The 19,654-nt window shown below is 42.9% G+C and overlaps 1 protein-coding gene across 1 annotated transcript in view; it reads right to left on the bottom strand.

The window, feature by feature from the left end:
* LOC132400744 (CUB and sushi domain-containing protein 1-like) overlaps positions 1-19,654 on the bottom strand; it is a 2,029,389-nt gene that overhangs the window by 23,474 nt on the left and 1,986,261 nt on the right. Inside the window, exons 61-65 of the mRNA XM_059982042.1 lie at positions 18,614-18,787; positions 16,840-16,913; positions 16,647-16,758; positions 11,724-11,903; positions 196-261 (exon numbers count right to left, since the gene is read on the bottom strand). Of these exons, the coding sequence (XP_059838025.1) occupies positions 196-261; positions 11,724-11,903; positions 16,647-16,758; positions 16,840-16,913; positions 18,614-18,787 (606 nt within the window). The remainder of the gene's footprint in view (positions 1-195; positions 262-11,723; positions 11,904-16,646; positions 16,759-16,839; positions 16,914-18,613; positions 18,788-19,654) is intronic.

Below are 19,654 nucleotides of genomic sequence, written 5' to 3'. Positions count from 1 at the left end.
TTCTATGTTTCTAATATTGTACATATTAATTCTACACATTTGTAACATGAATGCTAAATCTTAATAAGAAAACTTATTAATGCTCTACATATTAATCTGAAAATTGTAACATTTTCATTTTGAGAGACCAATAGAAGAAGTTACTGGAGAAGCAAAAGCAACTGATGGGTTAAATAATCAGAAATAACCACCTACCCGGAGCCTTTGTTCTGTGGGATCCTGAATCAGTCTCTTTTGGTTTCCCATTCATTTTGGGTCCAGCTGAAAAACAACAGCAAGATCATTAGGTCTTGTCAAATACAAACATTAATTATTATTTGCTGCGCAGGCACAATTAAATCCTCGAGGTCAATTGAGAGATAAGCATTTTCATATTGCATACTGCTTTTATTAATACAACTTTATTGTATTTTATTTTATTAATACAACTATTATTTGATGCAGAAAAATTGAAGTGCACAAATTGTCTTCTTTTGCACATCGGTTGTGTTCATTTGTGTGTAGTTTTTCATTGACTCTATTGTATTTTTTCCACTGTGAATGCTGGCAAGATAACAAATTTTAGGGTAGTATTTGATTACATATGTAGAATTTCATAATAAATTTACTTTGAAATTTGAATTATCTCCTCGTCTCAGCTCTTTGTTACAAAACTTCAAATTCAAATGATGTTAGTTCACTTGACCAGTCCTTTGCACGATATTAAGACCAATATTTTTTTCTCTCTTTTTAACATATCTTCACACACCACATCTACCACTCAGTCATGGAGTCATACAGTACAGAAGCAAGCCTGAGATTTGCTACTTTTTGCATTTCATTAATCACTGTTAATCTTGGACTATCCACACCAGTGGTGCATGAAAAGAGCTACTTTTTAAGCAGAGTGGTGATTGACATTTCAAAGGCAGAGTTTTGTGGCAAAATCTCTGAGTTGAGGAGCATAAAAGAATTGCTTTTCAGTCAGGTCTGCATTCAAGATTTAAAAAGCAGAGCTTCAAGTGAGTTTTCTCTAAGTTGGACAATCCACACCAGGGGTGCATGAAAAGAACAAATGTTTAATCAGCATGGTGATCGAGATTCCAAAGGTAGAGTTTGCACAGGTGCAAGTGGAAGTGCCATTCTTTTGGAATGTGTCAGTCTTTAGAGTGGCTTTGGCTCATAAGGCTTAGACGAGATCAGGCTTGGGTGAGTTAGATTGTCTTATAAATTACTCTCTGGGTTCCTGGTTGCTTATTCCTCATCCATTAGTGCATAGTATCATGAGAATTGCTTCAGGGACAGTGTTTTGTATAGTGTGTGGGATGTGGGAAGTCTGGGAGACTGCCGTTCTCCCAGATAAACAAATCTGTAGCAAATGTACTGAGCTGCAGCTCCTGAAAGAATGTATTGAGGAGCTGGAGCTTCAACTCGATGACCTAGAACTCAAATGGGAGAATAAGGAGGTGACAGACAAAAGCTACATGGAGTTAGTTATCCCTAGGTTGCAGGAGACAGTTAACTGGGTGACTGTCAGGACAAGGATGAAGATTATTTGATGACTGGACTATGGAAAGAGCGGTGACATAATTGAAGCTTATCAAATGGTGAAAGGCCTTGATAAAATGGATATGAAAAGGATGTTTCCAATTGTGGGAGAGTCTAAGACCAAAGAAGACAGCACCAATCTCCTACCAGAGCGAAATCGGAGGCATCACACACCACTTGGAAGGGAATGGTCTCGTCCACCGCATGCATCGTAGCTTTGGCAATGTCCTCTTTAATGCAGCTGAAGGCCGCGCAGGCCTCAGCAGAGAGGGGAAAAGTGGTAGACTTGACCAGGGGGCGGGCCTTGTCTGCGTAATGGGGGACCCATTGGGCGTAATTGGAAAAAAAACCCAGGCCCCGTCTGAGGGCTTTGAGAGTGGTGGGAAGAGGGAGTTCTAACAGGGGGCGCATACGGTCGGGATCAGGGCCAATGACCCCGTTTTCCACGACATACCCAAGAATAGCAAGGCGGGTGGTTCCGAACACACACTTGTCCCTGTTATAAGTAAGGTTCAGAGCTGCGGCCACTTGGAGAAATCGTCGGAGGTTGGCGTTGTGATCTGGCCAGTCGTGACCACAGATGGTGATGTTATCCAGATAGGGAAATGTGGCCTTCAGTTGGTACTGGTCCACTATCCGGTCTATTTCCCTCTGGAAGACAGAGACACCATTTGTGACACCGAAGGGGACATGCAGGAAGTGATAGAGCCTGCCGCCTGCCTTGAAGGCGGTGTAGGGGCGGTCCTCTGGGCGGATGGGGAGCTGGTGATAAGCGGATTTCAGACCTATTGTCGAGTACACCTTGTACTGAGCTATCTGGTTGACCATATCCGCGATGCGGGGTAGGCGGTACGCGTCAAGCTGCGTGAACCTATTGATGGTTTGACTTTTGTCCACCACCATCCTATTTTTCTGCCCAGTCCGAACAACAACTACCTGGGCCCTCCAAGGGCTTGTGCTTGGCTCAATGATCCCCTCCCTGAGCAGCCGCTGCACCTCTGATTGAATGAAGGCCCTGTCCCCCACGCTGTACCTCCTGCTTTTAGTTGCCACAGGTTTACAGTCGGGGGTCAGGTTGGGGGAGGGACCTTGAGGGTGGAGAGACTGCAAGTGGTGTCGGTAGCGCAGCTGTCGGCATGGTGCTGAATGGGACGTGTGGGCCCGTGTGTGTGTGTGTGGTCAGTAGTGATTAAGTCCCACAGACCTGAGGATTCCGGACAGTGAGTGGTGGGAGGGGCCCGTCATATACCATAGTCACACTTTCAAGATGGCTCTGGAAGTCCAGCCCCAATAGCACAGGTGCGCACAGTTTAGGCATGACCAGTAGCGCAAAGTTCCGATATCCTGTGCCCTGCACCACCAATGTCGCTACACAACCCACCCGGATGTCTGTGGAATACGACCCAGAAGCCAAATTGATCCTCCGACTTACCGGCCGTGTTGCAAGTCCACAGCGTTGCACTGTGTCCGGGTGAATAAAACTCTCAGTGCTGCCCATGTTCAACAGGCATCTAGTCCTGTGCCCCTCCACCAGGATGTCCATCATGGACCTTGCAAGCTGGTGTGGGGCGCTTTGATTGAGGGTTACAGTGGCCAGAGTTGAGCCGTCAGGGTACCCGGTAAGCATCGGAGGGTCGGGGGCAGGGCAGGCTGACGCCAACAAAGATGGCCGCCCACATCCGGGGTACCCAGTAAGCATCGGAGGGTCGGGGCGGGGCGTACTGACGCCGACAAAGATGGCCGCCCACATCCGGGCATGCAAGATGGCGGCCCCCACGTCTCACCCGCAGCGCTGCACTCCACTCGTAGTTTAGACTTACAGATCTTGGCGAAGTGGCCCCGCTTTCCGCAGCTGGAGCAGGTCACTTCTCGCGCTGGGCAGCATTTTCGGGGGTGATTTTTGAGTCCACGGAAGTAACAAAGCACGGGCTTCTGACGGGCCGCAGCCGTGGTCGGGTTCGGGGAGCTCGTGGAATCATGACTGGCAGCAGCGTTGGCGAATTCGCTCCCGGGAACCGGCGGTGGCGGGGTCTGAGGTGTCCACTGAACCGACGGGGAATCACGCAAATGGACAGCGTCAGCATTGTGCAGAGCAGCTTCCAGAGCGTTGGCCGTCTTGATCGCCGAGTGTGAGGTAAGATTGGCTTTTTCCAGCAGCCGCTGGCGCACATACACTGACCTCAGTCCCGTCACAAAGGCGTCTCGTACTAGCAGCTCCGCATGCTGTTCTGCCGTGAGTGTCTTGCAGTCACAAGTTCGGACAAGTGTCTGTAGTGCTCGGAGAAACTCAGCGCTCGATTTGCCAGGCCGCTGTCGCCGGGTAGCTAAACAATATCTTGCGTAGACGGTGTTCACCGGCCACAGGTACTGTCTTTTGCGGGCATCCAGTGCCCCATCGTAGGTTGGCAGGTCCTGGATAATGGAATAAACTTTTGGGGTGACCCCCGAGAGGAGAATTCTGTGCATAACGGCAGGGTCAGTCGCACGAACCTCCTTCAAGTATGATTGGAAGCATGCAAGCCAGAGTTCAAAAGCAAGAGCTGCTTCAGGGTCTTGAGGGTCCAAATCCAACCTTTCCAGACGTAAAACTGTTTCCATGTTTTAAAACTTCCAGTCAATAAAATTGATGCGCCATCAATAACTCACTCTGAGACGTAAAGGCGAGATATCGGCTTTTATTGACTGGAAGAAGGAACCAGCAGTGAGTGACCATCATACTACATCCTGGAGACTGAGAGGCCGGGCTCAGGCCTTGATCGCCTTTATACAGGGGCCTGTGGGAGGAGCCACAGGAACAGTCAGCAGGGGGCGTGTCCAGACAGGCACACGTAGTTCACCACAAGTATGTTCAAAAATGTTAATACACATGGAAAAATACAACCAAGACTGTGGGATTTTGTTACAGGCAGCCATCTTGTTTAACAGGCTGGATGTTACAATGCCAGAAGATTAGAAGAATAAGGGGAGATCTTCATTCAAATCTATCAAATATTGTAAGAGCTCAACAGAGTGGATGTGGAGAAGATGTTTCCTATAGTGGGGGAGTCTAGGACCAGAGGGCACTACCTCAGAATAGAAGGACGTCCATTTACAACAGAGATGAAGAGAAATTTCTTTAGCCAGAGGAAGGTAAATCTGCAGAATTCAATGTCACGGACGGCTGTGGAAGCCAAGTCAGAGGGTATTTTTAAAGTGGAGGTTGACAGGAGCTTGATTGGAGTGTCAAAATTTATGGGGAGAAGGCAGGAGAGTGGGGTTGAGAGAGAAAATGAATCTGCCATGATGGAGTGGCAGAACAATGTGATGGGATGAATTCTACTCTTTTCTCAGATGGTCTTCTGGTGAGATAAGATCTCTGCAGCTCACCCAAACCCAGGGTGTGAAGAATGGAACAGCTGTATTACCTAATTCAAATCTTGTAGAGGAGAATGAATGTGCCATTTCAAACTATAACAGAACGAGTGGTGTCGTGTAACACTTTACAGTGCAGGTGATCAGTGATATAACCATATAACCATATAACAATCACAGCACGGAAACAGGCCATCTTGGCCCTCCTAGTCCGTGCCGAACCCTTAATCTCACCTAGTCCCACCTACCCGCACTCAGCCACTCCTTTCCTGTCCATATACCTATCCAATTTTACCTTAAATGACACAACTGAACTGGCTTCTACTACTTCTACAGGAAGCTCATTCCAAACAGCTATCACTCTTTGAGTAAAGAAATACCCCCTCGTGTTTCCCTTAAACTTCTGCCCCCTAACTCTCAAATCACGTCCTCTAGTTTGAATCTCCCCTACTCTCAATGGAAACAGCCTGTTCACATCAACTCTATCTATCCCTCTCAAAATTTTAAATACCTCGATCAAATCCCCCCTCAACCTTCTACGCTCCAATGAATAGAAACCTAACTTGTTCAACCTTTCTCTGTAACTTAATTGCTGAAACCCAGGTAACATCCTAGTAAATCGTCTCTGCACTCTCTCTAATTTATAGATATCTTTCCTATAATTCGGTGACCAGAACTGCACACAATATTCCAAATTTGGCCTTACCAATGCCTTGTACAACTTTAGCATTACATCCCAACTTCTGTACTCAATGCTTTGATTTATAAAGGCCAGCGTTCCAAAAGCCCTCTTCACCACCCTATCTACATGAGACTCCACTTTCAAGGAACTATGCACAGTTATTCCTAGATCTCTTTGTTCCTCTGTATTCCTCAATGCCCTAGCATTTACTCTGTATGTTCTATTTGGATTATTCCTGCCAAAATGTAGAACCTCACACTTCTCAGCATTAAACTCCATCTGCCAACGTTCAGCCCATTCTTCTAACCGGCATAAATCTCCCTGCAAGCTTTGAAAACCCACCTCATTATCCACAACACCTCCTACCTTAGTATCATCAGCATACTTACTAATCCAATTTACCACCCCATCATCCAGATCATTTATGTATATTACAAACAACATTGGGCCCAAAACAGATCCCTGAGGCACCCCGCTAGTCACCGGCCTCCATCCCGATAAACAATTATCCACCACTACTCTCTGGCATCTCCCATCTAGCCACTGTTGAATCCATTTTATTACTCCAGCATTAATACCTAACGACTGAACCTTCTTAACTAACCTTCCACGTGGAACTTTGTCAAAGGCTTTGCTGAAGTCCATATAGACTACATCCACTGCCTTACCCTCATCAACACTCCTCGTAACTTCTTCAAAAAATTCAATAAGGTTTGTCAAACATGACCTTCCACGCACAAATCCATGCTGGCTACTCCTAATCAGATCCCGTCTATCCAGATAATTATAAATACTATCTCTAAGAATACTTTCCATTAATTTACCCACCACTGATGTCAAACTGACAGGTCTATAATTGCTAGGCTTCCTTCTAGAACCCTTTTTAAACAATGGAACCACATGAGCAATACGCCAATCCTCCGGCACAATCCCCGTTTCTAATGACATATTAAAGATCTCCGTCAGAGCTCCTGCTATTTCTGCACAAACTTCCCTCAATGTCCTGGGGAATATCCTGTCAGGACCCGGAGATTTATCCACTTTTAAATTTCTTGAAAGCGCCAGTACCTCCACCTCTTTAATTGTCATAGGTTCCATAACTTCCTTACTTGTTTCCCTCACCTTAGACAATTCAATATCCTTCTCCTTAGTGAATACCAAAGAGAAGAAATCATTCAAAATCTCTCCCATCTCCTTCGGTTCCACACATAGCTGACCACTCTGATTCTCTAAGGGGCCAATTTTATCCCTCACTATCCTCTTGCTTTTAATATAACTGTAGAAACCTTTCGGATTTACTTTCACCTTATTTGCCAAACCAACCTCGTATCTTCTTTTAGCTTTTCTAATCTCTTTCTTAAGATTCCTTTTACATTCTTTATATTCCTCGAGCAATTCCTTTACTCCATGCTGCCTATATCTATTGTAGACATCCCTCTTTTTCTGAACCATATTTCTAATATCCCTTGAAAACCATGGTGCTCTCAAACCTTTAACCTTTCCTTTCACCCTAACAGGAACATAAAGATTTTGTACCCTCATAATTTCACCCTTAAATGACCTCCATTTCTCTATTACATCCTTCCATAAAACAACTTGACCCAATCCACTCTCTCTAAATCCCTTTGCATCCCCTCAAAGTTAGCCTTTCTCCAATCAAAAATCTCAACTCTAGGTCCAGTCCTGTCCTTCTCCATAATTATATTGAAGCTAATGCTATTGTGATCACTGGACCCGAAGTGCTCCCCAACACATACATCTGTCAGCTGACCTATCGCATTCCCTAACAGGAGATCCAACACTGCCCCATCTCTAGTCGGTACTTCTATGTATTGTTGCAAAAAACTATCCTGCACACATTTCACAAACTCTAAACCATCCAGCCCTTTTACAGAATGAGCTTCCCAGTCTACGTGTGGAAAATTAAAATCTCCCACAATCACCACCTTGTGTTTACTACAAATATCTGCTATCTCCTTACACATTTGCTCTTCCAACTCACGCGCCCCATTAGGTGGCCTATAATACACTCCTATCAGTGTTACTGCACCTTTCCCATTCTTCAATTCCACCCAAATGGCCTCCCTAGAGGAGCTCTCTAATCTATCCTTCCAAAGCACCGCCATAAGATTTTCTCAGACAAGCAATGCAACACCTCCTCCTCTGGCCCCTCCTACTCTATCACACCTGAAGCAACTAAATCCAGGAATATTTAGTTGCCAAATACACCCTTCCTGCAACCATGTTTCACTAATAGCTGCAACATCATAATTCCAGGTATCAATCCACGCTTTAAGCTCATCCACCTTTCTTACAATGCTCCTAGCATTAAAATAGATACATTTAAGATACTCTCCATCTCCTCCTCTCTTTCCATCCCTAACAATGCATTCAAATTTATTATCCTTTTCTTTCTTCTCCCCTACATCTTCGGGCTGAGTGCATCCCTTCTCCATCACCTGCCTTTCCTCCCTCACACACTGTCTATTTACTTGCTCCACTGGTGAACTAACCTCCTCTCCCATAGTCTCCTCAAATAGTCTCCCGCCCCCCCATCTTACTAGTTTAAAGTCCGCCCTGTAGCCCTAGCAAACCTTCCCGCTAGGATATTGGTCCCCCCACGATTCAAGTGTAACCTGTCCTTCTTGAACAGGTCACTCCTGCCCCAGAAGAGGTCCCAATGATCCAGAAACTTGAATCCCTGCCCCCTGCTCCAATCCCACAGCCACGCATTCATCCTCCACCTAATTCTATTCCTACTCTCACTGTCGCGTGGCACAGGCAGTAATCCCGAGATTACTACCTTTGCAGTCCTTCTTCTTAACTGCCTTCCTAACTCCCTATACTCTCGTTTCAGGACCTCTTCCCCTTTCCTTCCTATGTCATTGGTACCTACCTGTACCACGACCTCTGGCTCTTCACCCTCCCACTTCAGGATATCTTGGACGCGATCAGAAACGTCCCAAACCCTGGCACCAGGGAGGCAAATTACCATCCGGGACTCCCGATCACCTCCACAGAACCGCCTGTCTGAACCCCTGACTATCGAGTCCCCTATTACTATGGTCCTCTTTCTTCTAACCCTACCCTTCTGAGCTACAGGGCCGTCTTCTGTGACGGAGGCTCGGCCACTGCCACTCCCACCAGGTAGGCTGTTCCCCCCAACAGTACTCAAACATGAGTACTTATTGTCAAGGGGTACAGCCACTGGGGTACTCTCTAGTACCTGCCTCTTCCCCTTCCTGACTGTAACCCACCTATCTGCCTCCCGTGGTCCCGGAGTGACCACCTGCCTGTAACTCCTCTCTATCACCTCCTCACTCTCCCTGACCAGGCGAAGATCATCGAGCTGCAGCTCCAGTTCCCTAACTCGGTCGCTCAGGAGCTGCAGTTCGGCGCACCTGGCGCAGATGTGGACGTCCGGGAGGCTTGGAGACTCCAGGATCTCCCACATCCGACACCGAGAACAACAAGCTGCCCTCACACTCATACCTCCCAAATAACTGAAAATACAAGAACTAAAAGATAAGCCTACTGTGCCCTCTTCCGCCTAAGCCCTCTGAGCCCAAGCCCTACACTCTGCGCCCGGCTCACTCCGCTGCCCGCAAACGAAGCTGCCCGCTTCTTAAGGCGGCGTTCTTTATATATCTTCCCTCCTTCCCGGGCCTCCTTCACGCGCCTGCGCAGTCCCAAATGTGATGGGGATTTAATTCTCGCCTCTGTCTGTAAGAAGTTAGTATGTTCACTTCAGTTTCCTCCAAGTGCTCTGATTTCCTTCCACAATCCAAAATGTATGGGTTAGGGTCAGCCAGTTGTGGGCATGATATCTTGGCACTGGAAGAATGGCAACATTGCGGGTTGTCCCCAGCATGTATTTAAACTGAACTGGTCGTTGATGCAAACAATACATTTCATTTTATATTTTGATGTACGTGTGAGAAATTTTACTAATCTTTAACTTTACTATATTGTCCTGTTCTTTAGAAGGAATGAGGCTTTCTTGTTACAGTTCCTGTTCTCTGGGGCAGGATGTTTTTTGACATAGCTTTGTCTTCAACATCACCGAGAAAGCTGCAAAACCAGTTTTGTTTACATTTTGTGCAAGATGCCATCTTTGTAAAGGAAATGAAATTGCCTCGGAAAGGCAGGTGAAGATATTAATAGACTGATTTCCATTTAAATTGCCCCACAGACTTTGCGAAAGAGCTTGTGTGGTGATCTGGTGCATAGAACTGTACTTTCTTTAACAGCAAATTGCTGATAGGCAGTAAACTTCTCATTACAGATAAACCTCAAAGTAGTGCTTGGACTATGTCATGATATTTTCTGGGACACCTTGACAAAACTTTACCAACAACAAACTTGTGTTTATACAGTATCTTTAATATGGTAAAACAACTCAAAGCACGGCAGACAAACCGTGAAAAACCATGGCAAGAATATTTTAACCTAATGTTAAAGGACTCAGACAGCTGAACTGGAACATAGAACACTGCAGCACAGAATCAGACCAGTTGGACTATCTAGTCTGTGCTGAACTATAAGTTTGCCTAGTCCCTTCGACCTGCATCTGGACCATAGCCCTCCATATCCCTCCCATCCATGTATTTATCCAAACTTCTCTTAAACATTGGAATTGAACCTACATTCAGTACTTCCACCGGTAGCTCAAAAAACACGCTCACCAGCCTCTGAGTGAAGTTCTGCCCCATGTTCCCCTTAAACATTTCACCCTTAACACATGACCTCTAGTTCTCATCTCACCCAACCTCAGTGGAAAAAGCTTGCTTATACTTGCCATATCTATACCTCTCATAATTCTGTACATATATATTAGAAAAGATTAAAATTACTTTGAAGGGGTCTGTGAAAAAGTTCTATTTGAAATGGAGACCTTTCTTGTCATATTTTGGGAGTCTTAAGGAATTACCTGCTAGTTGAGGGCATTTGATTGTACTTGGGAAGTTGCCTCCCTTTTAACATGCATATGGTTTACCTCACAGGGTGATTGATGAATTGTAATATGTTTTGGATCATCTGACATGTTGTAGATGTGTGTGGGTCCTCGTCTTGAAGTGGTGTGGGGGTAAGGCTGTGAAATGTCCGTACATGTATTTGTGAATTGTTGTATTATAAAGACATTAGCTACCATGATACGTATAAGGGTGGGTAAGGCAAGGTTTGTTTAGGGGTAAGATATAAAAGCAAAATAAAGGAAAATGTAATCCATTATGTCTTTTGTATTGTGACATTCCTTCAATAAAAATATATTTAAAAAATAATTCTGTATGTCTCTCTCAGATTTCCCCTCATTCTCCTACTCCCTAGGGAATAAAGTCCTGTCCTATTCAACCTTTCCCTGTAACTCAGGTCCTCAAGTCCCAGCTAAATCCTTGTAAATCTTCTCTGCACTCTTGAAGTCTTATTGATATGTTTCCTGTTGGTAGGTCACCAGAACTGCACACAATAGTCCAAATTAGGCCTCACCAATGTCTTACACAATTTCAATATAACCTCCCATCTCATGTACTCAATACTTTGATTTACATCGGTCAATTACTGTAAAGTTAGTACAAAAACAATTAGTTTCATATATTAGTATGCCAAGGTCACAGAACTTGTAAATTAGACTGTGAGGTGAAGGCTGCTGAAGGAGGTTCTGACACAGAAACACAAAAGGAATGGTGAATAATTGGACCATGTAATAACAGGCATTTGGGAGTTAAGATGAACCTTGTGACTTAGTTGTCCACAACTCTTGCAGAGACGCACAGAAACTTAACAAACAAGCATTAAAGTTGGAGTGAAACCCACTTACTCAACAATTCAGGAACGGCTTCTTCCCATCCACCATTTCTGAACAGTCCACTACCTCACTATTTTTGTAGTGCGCTATACAGTTGCCACAAAACAGTACTTTCACGACATTAATAAAAACATGGAAGAAAGAACAATGGAGGGCTATGTGGGAGGGAGGGTTAGAGTGATTGTAAAGTAGGTTAAAAGATCAGCACAACATCAATAGTCCAAGAGCCTGTATATTTGCTGTACTGTTCTTATCAGAGAACAAAGGTTGTTGTGTACTTGGGCAGTCTTGCTTTGAGCAGATGGCTTACTTCTTTATTTACTGGTCCATCAGCAAGTTGTTATGGAGCAAACTCACCTCGACAGACTGGTGGCTTCCCTGACCATTTTCCGTCGCTCTTGCATGCCCGGTGCTCTGATCCAGCTGCCAGGTACAGCCCTGGCTGGCAGCTGTATATCAAGGTGTATCCCATTGTTGGTAGTTCAATGGCTCTCACGTCCACATTTACAGGGGTTTCTGGTTGTCGGCAGTTGTGAGCTTTGACGGAAATGAAAATAGCCAAAAATTAGACAATAGAGCAAGAAGAGTACAGAGGAACACAAAATACTTGAGCAGGAGTAGACATCAAGCCCCTAAAACCTGCCCTGCCATTCAAAGACCTTCTGATATGGAGGGGCCACTGTACAGGATCGGAAAAAGCTGCAGAAAGTTGTAAATTCAGCCAACTGCATTGTGGGCATTAGCCTCCCCAGCGTTAATAACACCTTCAAAAGTCGATGACTCAAACAGGTGGCACCAATCATTAAGGACCCCCATCACCCAGGACATGCTGTCTTTGCTACCATTGAGGTGAAGGTACAAGAGCCTGAAGGCACTCAACAGTTTAGGAACAACTTGTTTACCGTCGGCATCAGATTTATTTATCTATTTTTATTTAGAGATACAGTGCAGAGTAGGCCCGTCCAGCCAATCGAGCCACACCGCTCCAAAATCCCTGACAACCTTGATTAAACCCTAATCTAATCATGGGACCACTTAACCTACTTGGTACATCTTTGGACTGTGAGGATGAAACTGGAGCACCTGGGGAAAACCCATGCATTCCACAGAGAGGACATACAGATGATGGTGGAAATGAATGCGGTACATGATGCTATGCTACCATGATGCTCGTCATTCATTTCTGAATAGACAATAAACCCATGTACATATAATACCTTACTATTTTTATTTCTTTTTGCTCTCTTTTTGCACTACTTACTTAATTACATATATACATATTACTTTTGTAATTTATATTTTATTATTATGTATTGCGAAGTACTGCTGCTGAAAACAACATACTTCATGACATATGCCAGTAATGTTAAGTCTAATTCAAATTCTGATACCATGGCTGACCTCTGCTACCATAGGCCACCCTGTGGCCAGGAGGGAGGTGGGGTATAAGCTGAGTGGTAGAGCATTTCCTGCAGTTCAAGAGGTTCCTGGTTCAAATTCGAGTGTCCCCTTTATGGAGGGAAACATAGTAATGTAGAGCTATTGCTGCAACATACAATGTTATGGGGAGTCCAGGAAGGGGTAGCAGCTCTGGTGAAGGGGCTTGTGATGTCCATTAGGGGCAGTTCACTCACTTTAGTGCCCATTGTACACTCAGCTTTCACCTGCAGCTCAAAGTAACTATTTCATGCGACAGTGGCCACTTTCCGATACACTGTTTCGACAGGCAGGCTAAACCAGATAAGGGTAGTTAACAGGCCTCAGTGAGTTAGGGTCATGCCAGTCCTAAGCATGTGAAGTCAGCGCCAGTGGACTAGGCAGACAAGATCAACAGAGAGATCTAACGGCCAGGAAGGAGGCTCTGCAATGCTCCATGGAGAGTGAAAGGCAAGACAACACACAGAAGTAGTCATGGTCATCCATTACGACTAAGGAAGCCCTCAAATATGATGACTACTCATACTACTGAAGCCCGACTTTTGAGGTCGAAGGAATGGAACTGCCTCAGTGCAACTGTTTTACTACTTTAAACATTCTCCCCTACAGGTGGCCTCATGAAGTCCACATCATCTAAAGGCCCCAAGTAGAACTAGTTGCTGGGCAACAAAGGAGAGCTACAGCTGTGGCTCCACTACCAGTCTAGGACTGTTTCCATGCCCTTACTGTGGATGTCCAAGTCACTCACATCTTAAACTTAACAGCCACCTTCAAATGGACAGCAGAGGAACTGTCTGTCATCAATGGATGTGACAGACCACCAACCAACCATTACAGTGCCAGCAACCCAGGTTCAATTCTCACTGCTGTTAGGAATTTGTACATTCTAACCATGACCACGTGGGTTTCCTCTGGATTCTCTGGTTTCCTCTCACATCCTGAAGATGCATGGGTTAAAATTGTAAATCGAAGCACGCTATGTTAGCGCCTGAAACATGGCAACACTTGTTGACTGTCCCCAGTACATCATTATCAGACTATGTTAGTCATTAACACAAAAAACACACCGCTCAATATTTCAATGTACATGTGACAAATAAAGCTAAACTTTTTAATCCTTTTTGAGCCAGTTTCCTGTCATTATCAATTCCTCAATCATTCAAGCTTTTATCTCCCTCCAAATTAAATATATCTATTGTCTTTGTGTCTACCACCATCAGAGAATTCCAAGGATTCACTACTTTCCAAAGGAAGAAGTTTTTATATGCCTCACTTTCAAAAGTCAGGCCCCACATTTAGTAGCTTGATTAGATTAGATGAGCTTCTTTGGCATGTTTTATTGAAACATCAAAGCATACAGTGAAATACATTGTTGTGTCATTGACCAATGCAGTCTGAGCTCCACTGTGCTGCAGGCTGCCCAATACAACCCTAGCTGATTTAATATGATGCAAATGACACATTTAACTGTGTGTTTTGATACTTCAACGAACATATTACAAATAAAGCTAATCTTATTTTCTTCCAGGATGTGCTGCGGCACATATTTCTGAGTTTCCATATTTCTGACACCAACATGACACGTCCACAACTTACTAACTTGTAGATCTTTGTAGTGTATATGGGAGGAAACTGGAGCACAAAGAGGAACCTCATATGGTCATGGGGAAAATGTACAAGCTCCTTACAGCCAGCAACAGGAATTAAACACCAATAATCCAGTGTCCTTGTGACCTTTGCAGTATCAGGTTGGTGCATTCTCTGGACTATTGTGGATTGTAATACTAACACTCCAATACACATGTCAACCTGGTTCTAAACTTCAATTACCTTTACTTTTGGTACCTTTTGGAAAGTAAAAGCCAACACTTCCAACTATCTCACTAATGAATTCTTTAAGACCTGTGGTCAAAATTCATCAGGATTGTCAGCCTACAGCTCCAACAACTTGCTCAGTATGTCTGCCTTAGAAATTAATCTTCCCCTCTGTCCATCTCTTCCTCCTGATTCCCAGATGCTCAAGATATCATATATTTCACATTAAGATCAATGCATTTTGCATTGTCATCATAATCACTCTTAAAATGCTTTGTATAAAAATCTCAATACTCAAATATGAAGCCTCTCAAGTATTTATTCTCAAACCTACTTCAGTTTCTGTTGAACTTTTTTGATGTTTTAACAAACAGCAAGTGTATAACACAAACAGTTAATGTTAGCACCTGTTGTTTTATGATTTATTTTGCTGTTTTTGAATTCATTATGGACTACAGGAGAAGATACAGCAGTCCACATTGAGGCGTCCCTAGTGAAAAGAATGAGCAGCTTCAAATACTTGGGCATTAAAATCTCAGACAATCTACCTTAGGGCCAAAATGTTATCCTGAAGAAAGCATGCTACGAGTTCTACTTTGTTAGGAGTTTAAGGAGATTTGGTCTGTCTCCAAAGACTCTAGCAAATTTCTACAGATATGCAGTGGAAGGCATCTGATAGGTTGCATCATTGCTTGCTATGGAGGCTCCAATGTACAGAATTGAAAGAGGCTCAAGAGGGTTGTAGAGTCATGGGCACAACCTCTCCACCAGCAACAGAATCTTCAAAAGAAGCTAGTATCCATCATTAGGTACCCTCGCCACCCAGGATGTGCCCTCTTCTCATTACTATTATCAGAGAGGATGTACAGGAGCAAAAAGAGGCATGCTCAACAATTCAAGGATATCTTCATCAGATTTCTGAATGGTCCATGAACACTACCTCACCATTTCTCTATAGAATTATATTATTTCATTTTATTGTAACTCATCATGGCTTTTTATGTCTTGCATTGTACTGCTGCCATAAAACAACATAAATAATAAACCTGATTCTGATTCTAATAAATTCTTGACTTCTGTTACGACAGTAGCAACATGAGATCACATGATTTGGAAGCACGTGCAAATGATAAGCTTTCCATTTTATTTTTCTGAGTAAGAGATATGGAGGTTTATTTCATTAATTTGTATCTAGTTATCTATTTTTTCTGCTGTCCAAATCAATTTTACACAGTTGGTTCAGGGAAAAGTCTCTGGTGTTACTGGCACAGTGGAACCTTTTTATATTCTGAAACTCACTTGCAAAGTATATGAGGTAAAATCTATGCTGGAGGTGACGAATTAAGAAATTGCTTCTTGCACACCTGTGTCTGCGTTATTTCTAGCATGGTGGAAAAAAATACACTTTAAGTTAAGCTAATGATTCATGGAGGTTGGCAGCACAGTAGTGTAACAGTTATGCTCTTAGGTTCATGATCTTCTGCTGGTGTAGTCCATCCAATTCAAGATCTGACATGTTGTGCTTTTAGAGAAACTTCTGCATACTACTGTTGTAATGTGTGGTTATATGAATTACTGTCACTTTTCTGTCAACTTGAACTAGTTTGGCCATTCTCCTCAGCCCTTTCTCATTAACAAGATGCTTTTGCCCATAGAACTATTGCTCACTGGATTTTTTTTTTTTGCACTATTCTCTGTAAGCTCTAGAGACTGTTTTGTGTGAAAGTCCCACGAGATTATAAATTTCTGAGATACTCGAACCATCCTGTCCGGCACCAACAATAATTCCATGGTTAAGGTCACATAGATCATATTTCTATCCCTGTCGGGTGTTTGGTCTGAACAACAGCTGAACCATTTGACTAATGTCTGCATCCTTTATGTATTGAATTGCTGCCAGATGATTGGCTGATTAAATCAATGCTTTAATGAGCAGGTGTACCTACTAAAGTGGCCACTGAGTGCATTTAGTCATGGTAAAGAAAAGCATTGCAGACAAAATCACAGCAAGTCCTTAAGAAAACTCACGGATGCATTCGGGATGTATACCACTCCAGGTTAAATTGGCGAGGCAGGATCGTGTTGTGGAGCCTTGGATATGGTAACCTTTCCGACATTTGAAAAATACAGTGCTTCCCACCTGTAAGCCATAGAGTTTAGTCAATCCCAGAGAAATTAATCGTACAAATTTTATTTTATCACCTTTGGTATAACCTCTCACCTCATAGCCTTGTGAGCTGTTTTGTATTCCAAAGTGAGGAGTGCCTGGATCCGAACATATTGTGTGTGTTGGATCTTTATATAAAGATGAAAACAGACAAAAAATCATATTCATCATCCTAACCTTTACAGAAGGAACTTTAAGATTCAAGATTGTTGAATGGCATTTCCTGTACACAAGTGTAAAGAAGAACAAAATAATTGTCTGGATAATCAGGATGCAATGCAACACACAAAATAAACAATAAGATAAACAAAAAACAATAGAAAAATATAAATACATAAGAAAGCTTGTATACATAGATTAATTTTTGTTCATGATGTGACACGAGACACAGGAGTGACTGATAAGGAAATGATAGAGTAGAGGTCGTTGAGGGCATGCAGGGATGGGTTAGTGGGTGAATGTAAAAGGGGTTGTAAGTGATGTGAGTTCTCCTGAAGTTGATACCCATCTCCTTTGTCTTAGTTTCATTATTTATAAACAAATCATTTTAAAAATGTACATTCCCTTTAATTTGTCCGTGGAGTTTTCATATTTTGAAACAAACAATTACCTTTGTACACAGGATTGGCAGGGGACAAAGAGTAGAATAAAAGAGGCCTTTTCTGGTTGAGTGCCAATGAATATTTGGTGTTCTGCAGGGGTCAGTGTTGGGAGTGCATCTTTTCAAATTATATGTCAATGATTTGGATGACAGAATTGTGGCCATTTACAGATGATACAAAGATAACTGGAGAAGTAAGTAGTGTTGAGTAAGCAGAGAGACTGCAGAAGGAGTTGAACAGCTTAGAAGAATGGGCAAATACAATGAATGGAAAGTCATGTAATTTGGTAGAAGGAATAAAGACATAGACTATATTATAAATGGGGAGCAAATTCAAAATTTGGAGGTGCAATGGTATAGGAGCCTGACAACACACACTTAACATTTTTGGAACATCTGCTTTCCAACCACCATCAGATTTCTGAATGAACAATGAGTCCATGTACACCTCCTCACTACTTTTTGCTCTATTTTTGTACTACTTATATAAATTAAGTCATAATTTTGAATATCTCTATCAAATCTCCCCTTGTTCTCCTGCATTCCAGGGAATAAAGTTCTAACTAACTTAATCTTTCCCTTTGATTCAGGTTATAAGTTGAGTATTGAGGATTTAACAGTTCTGTATCATTGAAATTATTATCCAAATATGCTTGAGTTGACAGGAAATAAAGTTGAAAATAGCAATAAATAAATAAATAATGAATAACTCAAAGAAAATGTTAAAGTCTTTTGAACTCTCACTGTGAATATACTTTCAACTCCATCCCAGAGCAATCATAACTTCATATCATTATAGCTTCCTGGACCAACACCACCAGGTTCAGGAACAGTCATTACCTGCTAACCAGAGGGGACAACTTCATTCAAATTAACTCACCCCAGAACTGAACTGTTTCTATAATCTATGGATTCACTTTCAAGGACTCCTCATATCATGTTCCCGATATTTATTACTTATTTAGTTATGATTTTTATTTTTACTTTTCTCAGTTTGCACAGATTTTGTCTTTCACACATTAGTTATTTGTCTATCTTGTTGTGAGTAGTCTTTAGTTGATTCTATTGTGTTTCTTTATATTTACTGTGAATGTCTGAATCTCAGGGTTGTTTATGGTGAGATATATGTACTTTGATAATAAATTTACTTTGAACTTTGATATCACGATATTTTCATTGCTAAGGCTGGAACAACTCAGTAACATCTGCAATATGAAGTGACCATACCAATGCAGGATGGCTGAATCCCACTCCAAAATCCATCAGCTTGGCAAATTCTTCTGGACGACCCAACCAGCAGCAATGGAGTTCGGCAGTGGAAAGAGACTTCAGACTTGTAGGTGAAACTCAGCCCTTCAATTTTCCCATTGACTGGTGTCCCTGGGTCACCACAGAAAATGGCTGTGGGAGAAGAAAACACCAACATCAGGTAGTATCTACAGGAGGCGCTGCCTCAAGAAAGCAGCATCCATCATCAAAGATCCCCATTGTGGAGATCATACCATCTTCCCATGGATCCTACACAGATGTACACATGATCCGGAAATTTCACCTCTACTTTCTGAGGAAGCTGAAGAGAGCCAGACTATGCACACCTATACTCATGTCATTCTACAGATGCGCAGTGCAAGCTGCATCGTAGGGAAACTGCAAGCTAAATGGTATGGAAACTGCACTACAGCAGACAGGAAGGCTCTAGAACAGGTAGTCAAAACTGCCCAATGCATTACTAGCACCAGCCAATGAAGGACATATGTACAGAAATGTGTCAGAAAAGAGCCAGTCACATCGTAAAGGATCTCACCCACCCTGCTCATGAACTATTTGTCTCACTCTCATCAGGGTGAAGCATCCGTGCCAGGACCAACAGATTCAGAAACAGTTATTTTCCAGCATGGCAGCAGCTATATTTCAATTCGAGTTTGAGGAGATTTGGTATGTTACCAAAGACCAGCAAATTTCCACAATATACCATGGAGAGCATTCTGACTGGTTCTGCCATTATCTGGTATGGATGGGATCAGGAAAAACAGCAGTGAGTTGTCGGCTCAGCCAGCTCCATCATGGGCACTAGCCTGACAGCATTGAGAACATCTTCAAAAAAGCAACATCCATCATTAAGACCCCCACTACATAATGTCTTCTCATTACTACCATCAAGGGTGGAGGTTAAGAGAATGAAGACACAGAATCAATGTTTTAGGAACAACATCTTCCACTCTACTATCAGAATTCTGAAGTGCCATGAACCCATGAACATTATATTAC

The sequence above is a fragment of the Hypanus sabinus genome, chromosome 10, assembly GCF_030144855.1.
Source record: "Hypanus sabinus isolate sHypSab1 chromosome 10, sHypSab1.hap1, whole genome shotgun sequence".
In the NCBI taxonomy this organism is placed as follows: domain Eukaryota; kingdom Metazoa; phylum Chordata; class Chondrichthyes; order Myliobatiformes; family Dasyatidae; genus Hypanus; species Hypanus sabinus.
This window is presented reverse-complemented; position numbering and strand designations above follow the sequence as displayed.